The following is a 13,494-nucleotide window of genomic DNA, read 5'->3' as shown; positions in this document are numbered from 1 at the left end:
GGGGTCCTCTTTTCTTTCTTCTGCAAAGGTCTGTTTTCTTCATTTGTTTCTGGCATGTGTTCTTGCTCTTGTACCAGATGCTGAAGGAAGAGGTCACTGGTGTCACGTAAAATGGAGCCCCACTGACAGTTAGCAGAAGCTTTCCAGCTCGAGTTGGGCATTAGGATACTTCCTTTTCCACGTGGGGCGTGGGCAGCTCTCTGTTAAGGGCCCACCTGAGGGGGTGTTTCTCCTCCTGGAGAGAGTCCTGTGAGCAGCAGGAAGTGACAGAATGATACCCACACAAACGCCACTCGGTCCTTTCTCGGCCATAGCACCCGCCATCTTGAGCTCCTTTAGATGTGACAACACTTTGGCTTTGAGCCTTTCTCTCCTTTGGCTGCAAAATCCACTGTGGAAGTTGAGCCAGGCGTGTCTACCACCGAGCTTATCCCGACAGCAGTGGGCTTAGTCAGGAGGACTCCTACCTCTCCCGTGAAGGATGTGGTTTTTAAACATGGGTATTTCTGTTGTGATTTAAGCTGTGCAGAGTGAACGGAAGCCCTTTGATGTGCAGCGGGAGAAACCAAGCAATTGTGCTGCTTCAACGGAGAAAATCTATATCCGGAAGGACCTGAGAAGTCCTCTGATAGCCACGCCAACATTTGTGGCAGATAAAGATGGAGCAAGGTCAGTCCCTGTGTTAACAAAGGGCAACACTGTAATCAGCCTTTGGAGCTGATTAGGGGAAGCACGGATATTCCTTGGAAAGGGGGCTTGTGTGGCTCCCCGCCTGAGGGCCACAGCCTTGAGTCTTGTCTTGCCTTATCCCACCCTTTTTGGAGCCACTCTAGTCACACCTCTGTCCAGGCCTGAGGATGGTTGATTTAGGATGGGGTCAGAATTTCTCCTATCTCAGGTGCTGGGATTATGTGCTGTAGTTCAGGCATCATTCATGCAGGAAAACAGTTGTTTCATGATTCAGGATGGGGGCTTTTTTGCAGTAGAGATAAAAGGCCTAAGATCCAGGTGTGGTCTAGATGGTGCCACAAGTCAATTTATATGTTTTTTTAAAATGTAATCTATCAAACTTAAAGGAACAGAAAGAGGGAAACAAGAAATCCAAAATGTATCATGGAAAGCGCTAGAGTTGGGAATGCCCTGGTGATACTCTGAGATCAGATTAGCATTACTGGCACAGCAGTGGACGTGGAGGCCCGGGGGTGTGTGCGGTCTTTGTCATCCTGTCTCAGGCTGCAGACCCGGCTCTGTGCACGTCTCATTGTAGAGAGAAGGGGGTTGGTGAGTCACTTGGTGGCTGAGTCTAGTTAGCTTTTCTACTGCTCAGCCTTGCAGATGTGGACGGGACAGGTAAACGCAGCCTGATCACACTGTGCATTAAATGTTGGAAGCTACTCTGGGTTTCTTTATGTCTTAAATAGACAAACAGGTCTTCTTGATCCAGGGATGCTTGTGAACATCCAGCAGCCTTTGATACGTGAGGATGGTACGGTTCTCCTGGCCACAGATTCCAAGGTGATGTTCTCTCCTCATGCCTTCTCCACGTTTATGTCTCAGTGCAGGCCGCTTCTCTGAATGTGTGCACCCACCTTCTTCTTGGCCTTCAGACTACATCGAGGCCATGGCCTTCTGCATCTCCATTTACTTTTGATACAGCCGTGCTGTGATTTGTTTCAGGGATGCCAATGGCTTTTTGGCAACTCAGAGCTGGCTGGTCATGGTCACTTAACATGTCACGGTCTAGAGTTCAATTTGGTGAAAATTCTGTGGTTCACTTCTAAGATTTTCCCCCCAGTGATGCACATTGGCAAACCACGGGCAGGCTGAGGAAGAGCTCTTTAGCCTAAGATGGCCTTTTGCAGTAGTTCCTAGTTCCTTTTTATTAGATGACCTGCAGGTCCCTAGTTCCTTTTTATTAGATGACCTGCAGGAAGAAGTCCAGCCAGGATTCTGGCAGCTCTAACCCGGACAGAGTGAGTCAGCTACAGGGAATCCAACTTGCGGACAGAGATGTTTGTCACCCCAAGAAAGAGACAGCTGGCTGCCTCCCGTGGAGATACCTGAGGAGAGGGGGTTTTATCCAGGCAAGGGAGCCCATTGCTTCTCTCACCTTATTGTCCCTGATGTAACTCGAGCAACAATGAAGCGGCGGCAGCCCCACTGAGCCCCAAAGTCTCTGCTCTGGAAGGAGCGACTTAGAACAGTGCTGGCGTTGCTGCCGCCCTCAGAGCCAGAGCTGGGCCTGCAGGCTCCCCTCTCATCTGCTCTCATGCACATGTGGCGCATTAAGGAATGTCCTCTTCTGGGAAAGGAAAGGCAAAAATGAGAGCCGATGGACAGCTGCCCTCCACCCATCGGTCCCTGGCTGGGCTTTGAGCCTGTTGTCCTCAGGCAGTGGTGACGAATCATGCCTGGCTCGTTGCCTTAACCCGGCAGACGTGCAGGACAGTGACCGACCACTTGGTGGGGTGGACACACCATGAGCCTGAAAGTAAGGCCTGAGCACCCTGAACTCCTGATGGCAGGGGGTTGCACAGCCCCTGTCCCGTGTGCCACCCACACACAGGCTGGTACAGAGCCGGCCACCCCGTGCCCTCCCGTCCCCACCCCAGCGCCCACCAGGCAGGGGTGTTGGGAAACCTGAGTGAGTTATTTGATAAAGCATGCAGTGCCCACTCCGTAAACGCTAACTGCTAGGAGTTTGTTGTGGTCGCTGCATCGAGGAGAAGGAGCACAGAGCTGTGCAGTAGCGAGTGAAGTGCAGTGAAGACAGCAGCTGCAGAGTCATAGCCAGTCCCTACCCGCCCCTCCTGCAGGACGTGGAAGTGACAGGACCCACCCCAGAAGCTTGTCATGAATAATAGAACATACGCAGAGCCCCTTAAAGGTAGCTATTTTCAGAAGCTGATTTTTAAACTTTTTACTACGAAACAATTATACATTCAAAATCATTTACTTTGAATAAATACAAAGATACCACAGTGCTGCATGCTCCCTTCACCCAGTCTCTCCCGGAGGCCGTGTCTTGCAGAGCCATAGCACAGGGTCAGGACCAGGGCAGGATATGGGGACAGGGGTGGGTATCATTCTTTTTCTTTTTTTCACCCTTCAACTTTTTCCCTTCAACATCTCTCTCATGACGACCTACGTCTTTCACCAGCTGCATGATATTCTGCTATGTGGTGCTTCTGTGATTTGTTATCCACATCTCTGTTCATGATCTTTTCTACTGATTCTAGTGTTTCATTTTTATAATCAAGATACAGCAGACATGTTTGTATACGTATCTTGGTGTAGTTGTTTGAGTATATCTTTGGCTTTCTTTTTTTTTTTTTAGTTGAGATGTAATTCCCATACCAAAAAATTTACCCTTTTAGTGTACAATTCAGTGGTTTTCAGTATATTCACAAGATTGTTACAACCATCCCCACTATCTAATTCCACTGTCTAATTTCAGAGCGTTTTCATCACCCCAAAAAGAAACCCTGAACCCATTAAGCAGTCACTGCCCCTTCTTCCCACTCCCAACCCATGCAAGCCACTCACTTTCTGACCATGGTTTTGTCAATTCTGGACGTTTCATATAAGGGGAATCATACAATATGTAGCCTTTTGTGACTGGCTTCTTTCTCTTATCATAATGTTTTCAAGGTTCATCCATGTTGTGGCCTCTATCAGTACTTCATTCCTTTTTATTGCCAAATAATATGCCATTGAATAGCTATATTATGTGTTATTTATCCATTCGTCAGCTGATGAGCGTTTTGAGTTGTTTCTACTTTTTCCCTATTAGGAATAATGCTGCTGTGAACATTGTGTACAAGGTTTTTTGTGCACATGTTTTAATTTCTCTTACGTATGTACCTAGGAATGGAATTGCTGTTGTCATATTACAACTCTACGTTTAAACTTTTGAAGAATCGCCAGACTGTTTTCCACAGCACCTGCACCATTTTACATTCCCTCCAGCAGTGTATGAGAGTTCCAATTTTTCCACATCCTCGCCAACACTTGTTGTTATCTGTCTTTTTGACTGTGACCATCCTAGTGGGTATGAAGTGATATCTCATTGTGGTTTTTATTTGCATTTTTAACTAGCTTATTTTGTCTTTTTCTTATTAAGCTGTAAGCGTTCTTTAGATATTCTGGCTACTAAACCATTATCAGATGTATAATTTGCAAAAATTTCCTCCCATTCTCTGGGTTGTGTTTTGTGTGTGGGGAGAGAGATTGTCTTTGTATTTTCTTGATAATGTCTTTTGAAGCACAAAAGTTTAAATTTTGGTGACATCCAGCTTATCTGTTTTTGTTCTGTCATTTTATCACATGTGTAGGTTTGTGTAACTACCATCACAATCAAGATACAGAACTGTTTCATCACCAAAAAGCTCTTCCTCTCTGCCCCATCATAGCCGTACCCCCATAGAAGCTGTTTTTAAAGCAACATTAAACCTTCATTGCCCTGAGAGTCTTGTATGTGTGTTCATCTTTAATATTATTATTTTCTGATTAACAGGCTGAAACAAGCCAGGGAGCCCTGGGCACATTGGCAAATGTAGTAACTTCCCTTGCCAACCTAAGTGAATCCCTTAACAATGGTGACACTTCAGAAATGCAGCCAGAGGACCAGTCTGCAAGTGAGATTACTCGGTACGAACCCATGAGGGTGGAGGCTCCTCCCGACACACACACAGGCGCGGCGTTGTGAGGGTGGGTGGCAGCATTTTGACACCCACCCTGTATTTAATCAAGGATTGCAAAATTGTCCCAGTGCCCCTGCATGTCTGTCTTCTTCCAAATTTTAACTATGGGAATGTGGACCCATTTTATTACACGATATAAAACAGTCTAAAAACTCTTTTCATTCAATAACGAAATAATAAACGAAATTGAGTAACTCAGTGGAAGCAGGGGAAGAGATGTTACTTGTATTGGTCACTGCTTATGGTGCCTAAACATCAGTAGTGCATCCCCTTTCCCACTTCTGTTCATCTTATGTATCTTTTTTCCAAGTACTGAGTTTAGAGCTTAAATCGATTCATCAGGGTAGACAGAGATTAGCTGTTAGATGGCACCAGCTGGTCCAGACACCTGTGCCCGCTGCCAAGGGTGTGTTCTCTTTGCAGCTGGGCTGCTAGGTTTGCTCCTTTCCTGTTGGACCGGCCACTCCTGCCCCTCTTGCCAGGCCAGGCAGGTGCATGGCCGGGGCCACTCACGTGCACCAGTCCTCATGTTCACTTGTGGTCTGGTAGAAAATTAAACTCTGGGTCCAGTGGAAAGAGGATGGGATTTGAGTTAGGTCGAATTCTGGTTCTACCACTTACTAGTTGGGTGGTCTTGGAAAAGTTACTTTCACATCTGTAAGATGGAGAGAATTCTACCTTGGAGAGTAGTTGTGAAAAATAGAAATTACATGTGAAAATAAATAATATCTAGCTTAGCACCCAAGGCGCCATGGAGACAGCATGTGGAAGCCGCCGCCCCTCCTCTCAGCAAGTCAAAGTTAATTATCTTTTCCCCAATGTGTTGTTCCCTAAATTACGTCTCAGCTAGAGTTCTTCTCCTCATAGAAGCTGTGGACTCACAACACTGGCTTGCTACGTTTTTGCTTGCAGGGCATTCGACACCTTAGCTAAAGCACTTACCACCGCAGACGGCTCCTCGCCTCCAAGCCTGGCGGACGGGACAGACGGCAGTGGAGGAGGGGGCATCCACGTCATCAGCAGAGACCAGTCCACACCCATCATTGAGGTCGAAGGCCCCCTCCTGTCAGACACTCACGTCACATTTAAGGTGAGTGTGTTCGGCTGGGAGAGGAGCTCTGTGCCCAGGCTGGTCTCAGTTAAAAAAATCAAACCTTGAAGTGAGCTCATTTTTCATACGGTCATCTTTGATCAGGATCTTGTGTTCCAGAACAATGTTCCCATTATGAAGCATTTTCACTGTCTTTTGCTCACTTGGCTGTTTGGCTCTGCCGGTAACCCTGAAGCAGGCGTGGCCACCTGTCACTGCCGAAACAGGCTGATGCGGGCTGCTCTGCCGTCTGCCTTCCCATGATGACCTGGCTTCAGCATAGGCTCAGGCAGGCCCTTTGTCTGTTCCAGCAGGTGTTCCCGGCCATTGGGCCTGACCTCTTGCCCTCTAGAGCCACAGAAAGTAGATCTCAGATATACTTGAAGACTGGTCAGGTCCTCACGGTCTTTCCTGCACTCACCTCCCCGGCCTCACTTCTCCAGGACACTGCCAGGCTCCCTGAGCCCCTGGTCTCTAGGTCTGCAGATTGAGTCTTCAGTTCCCCTCATATTCTCCACTAGAGAGATCTGGCCAATCACTTAGGAAGACTGCGTCCCTGCCCAGAGTTGTCCAAGGGTGCCAAGAACACAGGTCACCAGTGGGATTCCAGCTGCAGAGGCATTCAAGCCTCTTCTAGACAGTGGGGCTCCCGGAACCCAGCCCGACATCCTGGTGGTGGTGTGCCCTCCTCCTGCCATCTGGGCTCCTGCTCAGCTCTCATTCACTGTTCCCTGAGGCCACCTGCCAAATCCCTGCTAGCCTGTGGAGCTGACCCATCCCCCAGTTTGAGTTAGACTTGAACCTATGGCTCAAAATGGAATTGCCTTAGAACAAGTACCAGTGTAGTTGAAGCAGAGTTGAGACGTATATCTTTGTGTGGATAAGCTGGGAGGTCCCCATCCTCCCACATTCTAGGGGCCATGAGACCCTAGTTCACTGGGCAGGACCCCACAGGGAGTCAGTGCCGGCCCCCCTGCAGAGGACGCATGCTTCACAAGGATGCTCTGCACGGGGGCTTCAGTGTCAGAGACTGGTGTTGACAAGCTGCCCCCGTCACTTGGTCACCCCCGTGCTGTGTGCTCTCTCTCCCAGCTCACGATGCCCAGCCCGATGCCCGAGTACCTCAATGTGCACTACATCTGCGAGTCCGCGTCCCGCCTGCTCTTCCTCTCCATGCACTGGGCCAGGTCCATCCCGGCCTTTCAGGCACTTGGGTAAGTGGCTTTTTTCTCCGTGTGTATCCTTGGGCAGGGCCTTCCCTGCTCTAGGAATGGCCTGCAAGATCTCTGAAGGCCCTTCTAGTTTGTTCCTTTGGCCCGATTTGCTTGTTAAATACAGTTGGTGGCCAAGGCTGCAGTGTTCCTCAGACCTTTACTGTGCCTTCTCCACGTGCCCTGGACTTGGTGCTAGGAGCAGGGGATGGCGTGGAATGGAAGGCAGGAGTCGTCCTGTGATCTTGAGACAAATAGGGGGTACTGCGTCTGGGGGCTTCTGAGATGAAGACACATTGTTTCGAGGTGCATCAGCCGCGCTGTCCTGAGTGTAGATTCCCCCCTCCTCCCTGCTGCAGCCCCAGCTCCTCCCTGGCAGGCTGGGTGTGTCTCTACCTTTCGGAGCCCACCCTCAGCTCTCAGTCCTTTGATCGCTTTAGTCTCTTGTGACAGAACCACACCGGGGCTGTTAAGGGAATAGTTTCTCCTCAGAGGGACTTCAGTTAAGGCAGTCACGGACAGTGGTGTTTGTGGGGAACAATCCTGGGCATTCCATAGGCCTTCGGCAAATACATGGTGACATGACTTGTTTGGGACACGCGGGGGCTTGGAGGAGTGCCACCGGCCCCTGCACCCACCACACCTCTGTGTCCCCAGGCAGGACTGCAACACCAGCCTGGTGCGGGCCTGCTGGAACGAGCTCTTCACCCTCGGCCTGGCCCAGTGCGCCCAGGTCATGAGCCTCTCCACCATCCTGGCCGCCATCGTCAACCACCTGCAGAACAGCATCCAGGAAGGTAGGGCGGGGGCTGCGGGCAAGGACGGCTCGGTGTCAGCTGGCCCGCCGCTTAGCCAAGCCTGTGTCCCACAGCGCCCCTTACCCGTCAGAATGTTTAAATTTCTACCCGACTGCCTTCTTTTCATATAATGAAGAGGAAAGGAAAAAAATAATTGGGAAAAGGTGCTGATTTCCAACATACAGACATTGAGTGATGTTTTCAGAACAGTCACAGCTTCTGTTTTCAACTTCATTGACAGGTTGCCCTTTCATGTATCTCACAAATCCTCACAACCCTGTAAAGTAGAAACTGTTATGTCAGGGTTACATATGGGAAGACCAGGTCCCAGTAAGGTCCCTGGCTTGCCCGGGATAAAGCAGCAAGTGGAAGAGCTGGGGACTGGGGCACAGACCTGGGTCATGTGACCCCCTAGTCCAGGGCGTGAATGAACAAGTGAGTCTCTTATTATGAGATCTGTGCAACCACCTGACATCGGGTGGTCAGGTCCCAGCCGTATCAGGACTGGGGAGTAGCCGGGGGCGGGGGGGGGGTCTCCACAAGCTGCAGATCCGCGGCACACTGAAGACACTGTCGAGGGAGCCCACGCTGCCCAGGGTCTAGACTATCCCTGCAGATCACACTTGCATCTGAGGTGGAGTTGAATTGCTCTTTTAATCACGCATCCCAGTGTTTGAGACTTAGGAGTGTAAGTCACCTAGTCACACCTTCATTTTTCTAGTTATTCCTTTGGAATAGTTATATAATGGTGATTTTTAAAACCCTGTAACATTTTATTGAATTTTAGGTTTGTTCGCAAATGAGCTTTAGTTTTGTTTTTAACTGAATATAATAATACTGCCTTCAGCAAGATACTGTCATGAAGACTAAGTCAGACAACGGATAAAATTATTTTGACAACTAAAAAATGCCAACGTGTTCAGGTTGGCAAATATTTATTCAGTGCCTGCAGAGACTTGCAAAGAATTGACCTTGATAAGAACTGGCATGTGGGCCTTCAGCACTCGCAGGCCAAAGGTGCTGCCCAGGGTGGGGTCGGGGAGAATCACTGGTCTCGGAGGTCGTTACTGAGGCAGAATATTAACAGAGTGGACTCTGGGTGCCTGTTGTCACTTCACCTATAACTGGAAAATGAGGCTCTTGAAATAACTGGTTTTTCATTTAAAAGTGAAATTATTCTCTCATTTTTTTCAATCTGTGGCCCCTCAAAGAAGCTCATGTTATTGCTCTTATTAGCCTTTCTCAGAGGATCTGTGATGTTGATTTCTAGATAAACTTTCTGGCGACCGGATAAAGCAAGTCATGGAGCACATCTGGAAGCTTCAGGAGTTCTGTAACAGTATGGCGAAGCTGGATATAGACGGCTATGAGTATGCATACCTTAAAGCTATAGTTCTCTTTAGCCCCGGTAAGATATGCAGTGGTCACGGTCACTCAACGACGGCTTTCCACCTGTGTCTACTGATATTTCTGAACATGAGCATGTTTGTCAGGTTGTCAGCAGTGTAGAGAGAGCCCTGCCACACTGTGTGTGACTGAATGTTCCCGTAATATGTGTGCTTTGCTAGCTAATATAAATACATAACATTCTTTTAAAGTCCTGTCTTTATATTCCCAAAGAAATATGCTGTAGTGCCAGGTAACTTCATATGCTAAATAGATATCATCTGTATCCTAACTAAGCCATTGGCCAAATAAGACTACGGCAAACAAAATTGAGTACACATTTGGCCCTGTGTATCCTTGGGTTCCGTATCAGTGGATTCAACCAACCGTGAATCAAAAATATTCAAGGAAAAATATATTCCAGGAGTTCCAAAAAGCAAAATTTATTTTGCCATGCACCAGCAACTAGGTACAACTATTTACATGGCATTTATAATGTATTAGGTATTAGAAGTAATCTAGAGGTGATTTAAAAGTATACGGAAAGATATGTCTAGGTTATATGCAAATACTATATACCATTTAACGTAAAGGACATGAGCATCAGTGGATTTGGTATCCATGGGGGGTTCCTGGAAGCAATCCCCTGTAGATACCGAGAGATGACTATACTACCACCCAGTGTCCTTTTTTTGTTTTGATTTGTTTTGTTTTGCTTTTTGCTAATTTTTAGGTATGTTAGCACTTATAATCCAGTACAGATTGAAACTGCACAAGTTTACCCACAGTCTCTGTAGGGCAGTAGCAGCAGCAGCTGCAGGGCATGCCAAAAGGTGTGGTCACAGCAGATGAAGAAGAGGCAGCAGGACTGTTGGTGGAAAGTAAGAGTCGACCGGGCTGGCCTCACTCACTCCCCATCAGCTGTTCCCTCTGAGCCTCCTGAGAGGCCATTTGGTGACTGTTGTCCTCAACAGCAGGGGTGGACCCAGCTTAACCTCTCTGTCCCACTGCCCCGGCCCCCTACTCATGAATAACAAAATAGCTAATAAAAATGGGAGACGCTATGTGATTAAATATCTAGAGAGCAGATGATAATTTCTAATTTCATGTGGTATATGTTGTCTGGAGTAAGGAAGGAAGCCACAGGTCTAGAACCAGCCCCATTGGGGCTGCTGAGGCTGATGTGAGCACCCAGGGGCCGCACTTCTCCTGGGAACCTTCAGGTCTTGGCAGAGCACAGAGGAAGAGCCAGTGTTCTAGCAAGAGTATCCAAACTAGACCAGCCTTCAGAGCTCAATCTATTGCACTTGAGAAATTTGTCAGAAGTTTTACTAAAAATAAGTACTGAGAAGTCTGCAAATGAGGCTTTCCAAATACAGAAGACAATTTGGGGTACTTTTATTTTTTCAGATCATCCAGGTTTGACCAGCACAAGCCAGATTGAAAAATTCCAAGAAAAGGCACAGATGGAGTTGCAGGACTATGTTCAGAAAACCTACTCGGAAGACACCTACCGGTGAGGCGCACGGGCAAGATGGGGGCGAGGCTGGGTCTGTAGCTGCAGATATCAGTTACATTGGCCTTCCCATTTCTGGCAGCCTGGTAGAGCCTCCGTTTGATCACACTTTAATTCTTGCATTTTACGGCTGATAATGGAGTGGGGAGGGTCAGGAGTCCCAGGCCATCCCAGTGTTGCTGGGTGACTGGGTGAGACCTTGGGTTGTTGCTCTTTGAGGGGCTGGGAGCCGTGATCTCCTCTGGGGCTGATGTTGTGTGTGAGATGAGTTCTCACGGAGACTCCGCTCGTCCAGAACAGTCGGCAGCTCTGCCCTTCTGCCCGCATTCACTGAGGAGGCGGTGCTAGACAAAAAGGGTTTCCTTGACAGAAGCCAAATCTGACCCCTAGAAAGAGTGACTGGGTTGGACAAAGTAGTAATTTAATCCTCACATAAACTGATTTTTTTCAAGTTCCTTTATTTGGGTGAAAATTTATAATGTTTGGGCAGCAGGAAAAAAATGTTATCTGTATGCCTTTCTCATGCAGCTTTGACCAGGAAAGTTGTTCTGAAATAGGACAGAATGTGCTGGCAGGCTTTCCCTCTGGCTGAGGAGTGGAAGAGCTCTTTCCTCGTGACCTCTTCTGACCCACTGGAGGCTATGTGAACTTCTGGGGCCTGTCAAGCATAGTGTTTCCCTCCCCACCTTCCCCCGATCATGTCCTCTGCACAGACAGACCCTCAGTCAGTAGATGCCCTGTGGGCCTGAGATGCCCCAGCCCCAGGGGGACAGTTTCTCTGGTGTGACTGGGGGCCTCTGGCGGGCCCGGCTGGCAGAGAGCCTGCCTCTGCTTTAGGCACACCACCATGGCCAGACACAGCTTTTGCCAAAGCAGGATCCATTTTCTACTGGAATCACTGAAGACCTCACAATGAATCTAGAATGGCTTCAGCCTCAACGCATACAAAGTGGGACTGTCAAGTAACACACCCACACCAGAGATCGTACGTACACCCAGGCGTGTGGGCGTGCTGTCCCCCGAGGAGGCTCTGGGCCCAATCCACACAGCATCTGTGGCCACAAGAGGCTGAAAAGGCTCCTCTGGGGCTGCTGGCAGAGCCCCAGCACACGAGAATTGCCTTGACGATGGCAGCTCTCTGGCCTTTGAAAGTACATGTTTCTGAAAAAATCCTGAGTCACTACTCCTGGTCCAGTCAGGGACCCTGGGGGAGAAGAGGGCAAGCCAGGTAGGTGATTTGGGGCCAGAAATGAGAGCAGGGGGACTCTCTCATAGCACTCAGAAACACTCAGTTCCCAAAGAAAAGGCCCTAGAATGGTTGCGTCCTGTTTATACAGTCATTGCTTTAGTCTGTGCCATCCTTAGGCCTTTTCTCATGCTGTTTGTTCCTCCTGAAATCCTCTCCCATCCTTTGCATCTCTGCTGATAGGAACCTTAGCCAGCGTCTAAGGCCCAGCTAGATGTCCTCCCTGACTGGCCTTTGCCAACTTCCCGAGACCCTTCAGCCTGTCGGCCCCTTGGCACCTTTGGGTGCCCTGCCAGACACCGTGGCTGGGCAAATGGATGATGGTGCTGGAATACTGCTTTCATAATACAAATATATTTTCCCCTTTTAAAAATAACGTTCACTGTAGAAAAAAATCAGAACATTCTGGAAAGCAAAAAGAAAACTTTTAGCTCTTTGTAAATACCACTTCCCAGGGAGACTTGTTAACATTTTATGTGTTTACTTCCCGTAATTTCTTAGTATGTGCAACTGGAATCAGAAAATAGAAAATAAGGTTTCATGACCTTTTTTTCACTTAATATTCAGTGAGCATGTATATATTCTTCTAAATCATTTTCCATGGCTAAGGAGATGCCATAATTTCATCATTTCCCTACTTATGAAAATGTCAGTCATTTCAAGATTGGGCTGGCCCTGCAGTTTGCGTCCTGGCGCCCACCACTCTGGGTGCTGGCTGTGGAAATGGCCCATCCACAAGATGCTTCAGATAGCATCCAGTGACCTGCCAGGACAGGGTCATGGAGTGCCCTCCCGGGGTTCCTTCCAAATAAAAATCTTATTGCTTTATTTTTAATTACAATGCTAAAAGAACACTGGGAATTAGAGCAATATAGAAAAAGTTTTAATTGATATAATCACTTCAAATCCCAACACCCAGAGGTCAACCATTAGCACGCTGGTGACCATCCTTCCAAGTACTTTATTTACACACATACATACAAATGAATATACGCAAGTGAGGTCATGCTGTACTTGCTGTTTCACATCCTTTTTTTTTTTTTGGCTGCGTTGAGTCTTCGCTGCTGCGCGTTGGCTTTCTCTAGTTGCGGTGAGCGGAGGCTACCCTTCGTTGCGGTGCGCAGGCTTCTCATTGCGGTGACTTCTCTTGTTGCGGAGCACAGGCTCTAGGCGCGCAGGCTTCAGTAGTTGTGGCTCGTGGGCTCAGAAGTTGTGGCACACGGGCTTAGTTGCTCCGCGGCATGTGGGATAGTCCTGGACCAGGGCTCGAACCCATGTCCCCTGCATTGGCAGGTGGATTCTTAACCACTGCACCACCAGGGAAGCCCTCACGTCCTCCTTTTAAGTTTTTATTCAGCTATATGTCATGGAATTATTATCAATGAATATAGACCTTTATTATCCTCTTTAATGAGTATGTAGTGATTCATTATATGCAGATACCATACTTTATTTTAACCTACCCTCCACTGACAGGTTTCCAGATTTTTCTTTTTGGTGGGGCTGAGGAGAGTTGTTATAAACAATGAAGGGAACATATCTGTA

The 13,494-nt window shown here is 48.1% G+C and overlaps 2 protein-coding genes across 36 annotated transcripts in view; one reads left to right on the top strand and one right to left on the bottom strand.

Moving 5' to 3' along the window:
- Positions 1-13,494, bottom strand: part of MRPS25 (mitochondrial ribosomal protein S25) — a 229,285-nt gene that overhangs the window by 192,391 nt on the left and 23,400 nt on the right. For 2 of the 24 annotated variants that reach the window (XM_082413518.1, XM_082413495.1), the window contains exon 5: positions 12,811-13,230. The exons of 12 other annotated variants lie outside the window; for them this stretch is intronic. In XM_082413518.1, the coding sequence (XP_082269644.1) occupies positions 13,175-13,230 (56 nt within the window). In that variant the 3' untranslated portion in view covers positions 12,811-13,174. Of the gene's footprint in view, positions 1-2,110; positions 2,303-6,052; positions 6,142-8,045; positions 8,079-10,749; positions 11,103-12,810; positions 13,231-13,494 lie in introns of those variants that run through there. 10 more of the 24 variants (XR_014250966.1, XM_082413503.1, XM_082413515.1 and 7 more) reach the window with 10 other exon arrangements.
- Positions 1-13,494, top strand: part of NR2C2 (nuclear receptor subfamily 2 group C member 2) — a 93,842-nt gene that overhangs the window by 74,192 nt on the left and 6,156 nt on the right. For 10 of the 12 annotated variants that reach the window (XR_014250957.1, XR_014250958.1, XR_014250959.1 and 7 more), the window contains 8 exons: positions 522-669; positions 1,422-1,515; positions 4,517-4,650; positions 5,616-5,793; positions 6,886-7,007; positions 7,662-7,801; positions 9,072-9,209; positions 10,598-10,703. Coding sequence is in view for 4 of the 12 variants with exons in the window: in XM_082413476.1 (XP_082269602.1) it covers positions 522-669; positions 1,422-1,515; positions 4,517-4,650; positions 5,616-5,793; positions 6,886-7,007; positions 7,662-7,801; positions 9,072-9,209; positions 10,598-10,703 (1,060 nt within the window). In the remaining 8 variants the exon portion in view is untranslated. The other 2 variants (XR_014250964.1, XM_082413475.1) reach the window with 2 other exon arrangements.

This window comes from Balaenoptera physalus, assembly GCF_965194825.1.
Source record: "Balaenoptera physalus genome assembly, chromosome: 11".
In the NCBI taxonomy this organism is placed as follows: Eukaryota; Metazoa; Chordata; class Mammalia; order Artiodactyla; family Balaenopteridae; genus Balaenoptera; species Balaenoptera physalus.
The sequence above is the reverse complement of the archived record's forward strand: the minus strand, read 5'-3'. Positions and strand labels throughout refer to the sequence as shown.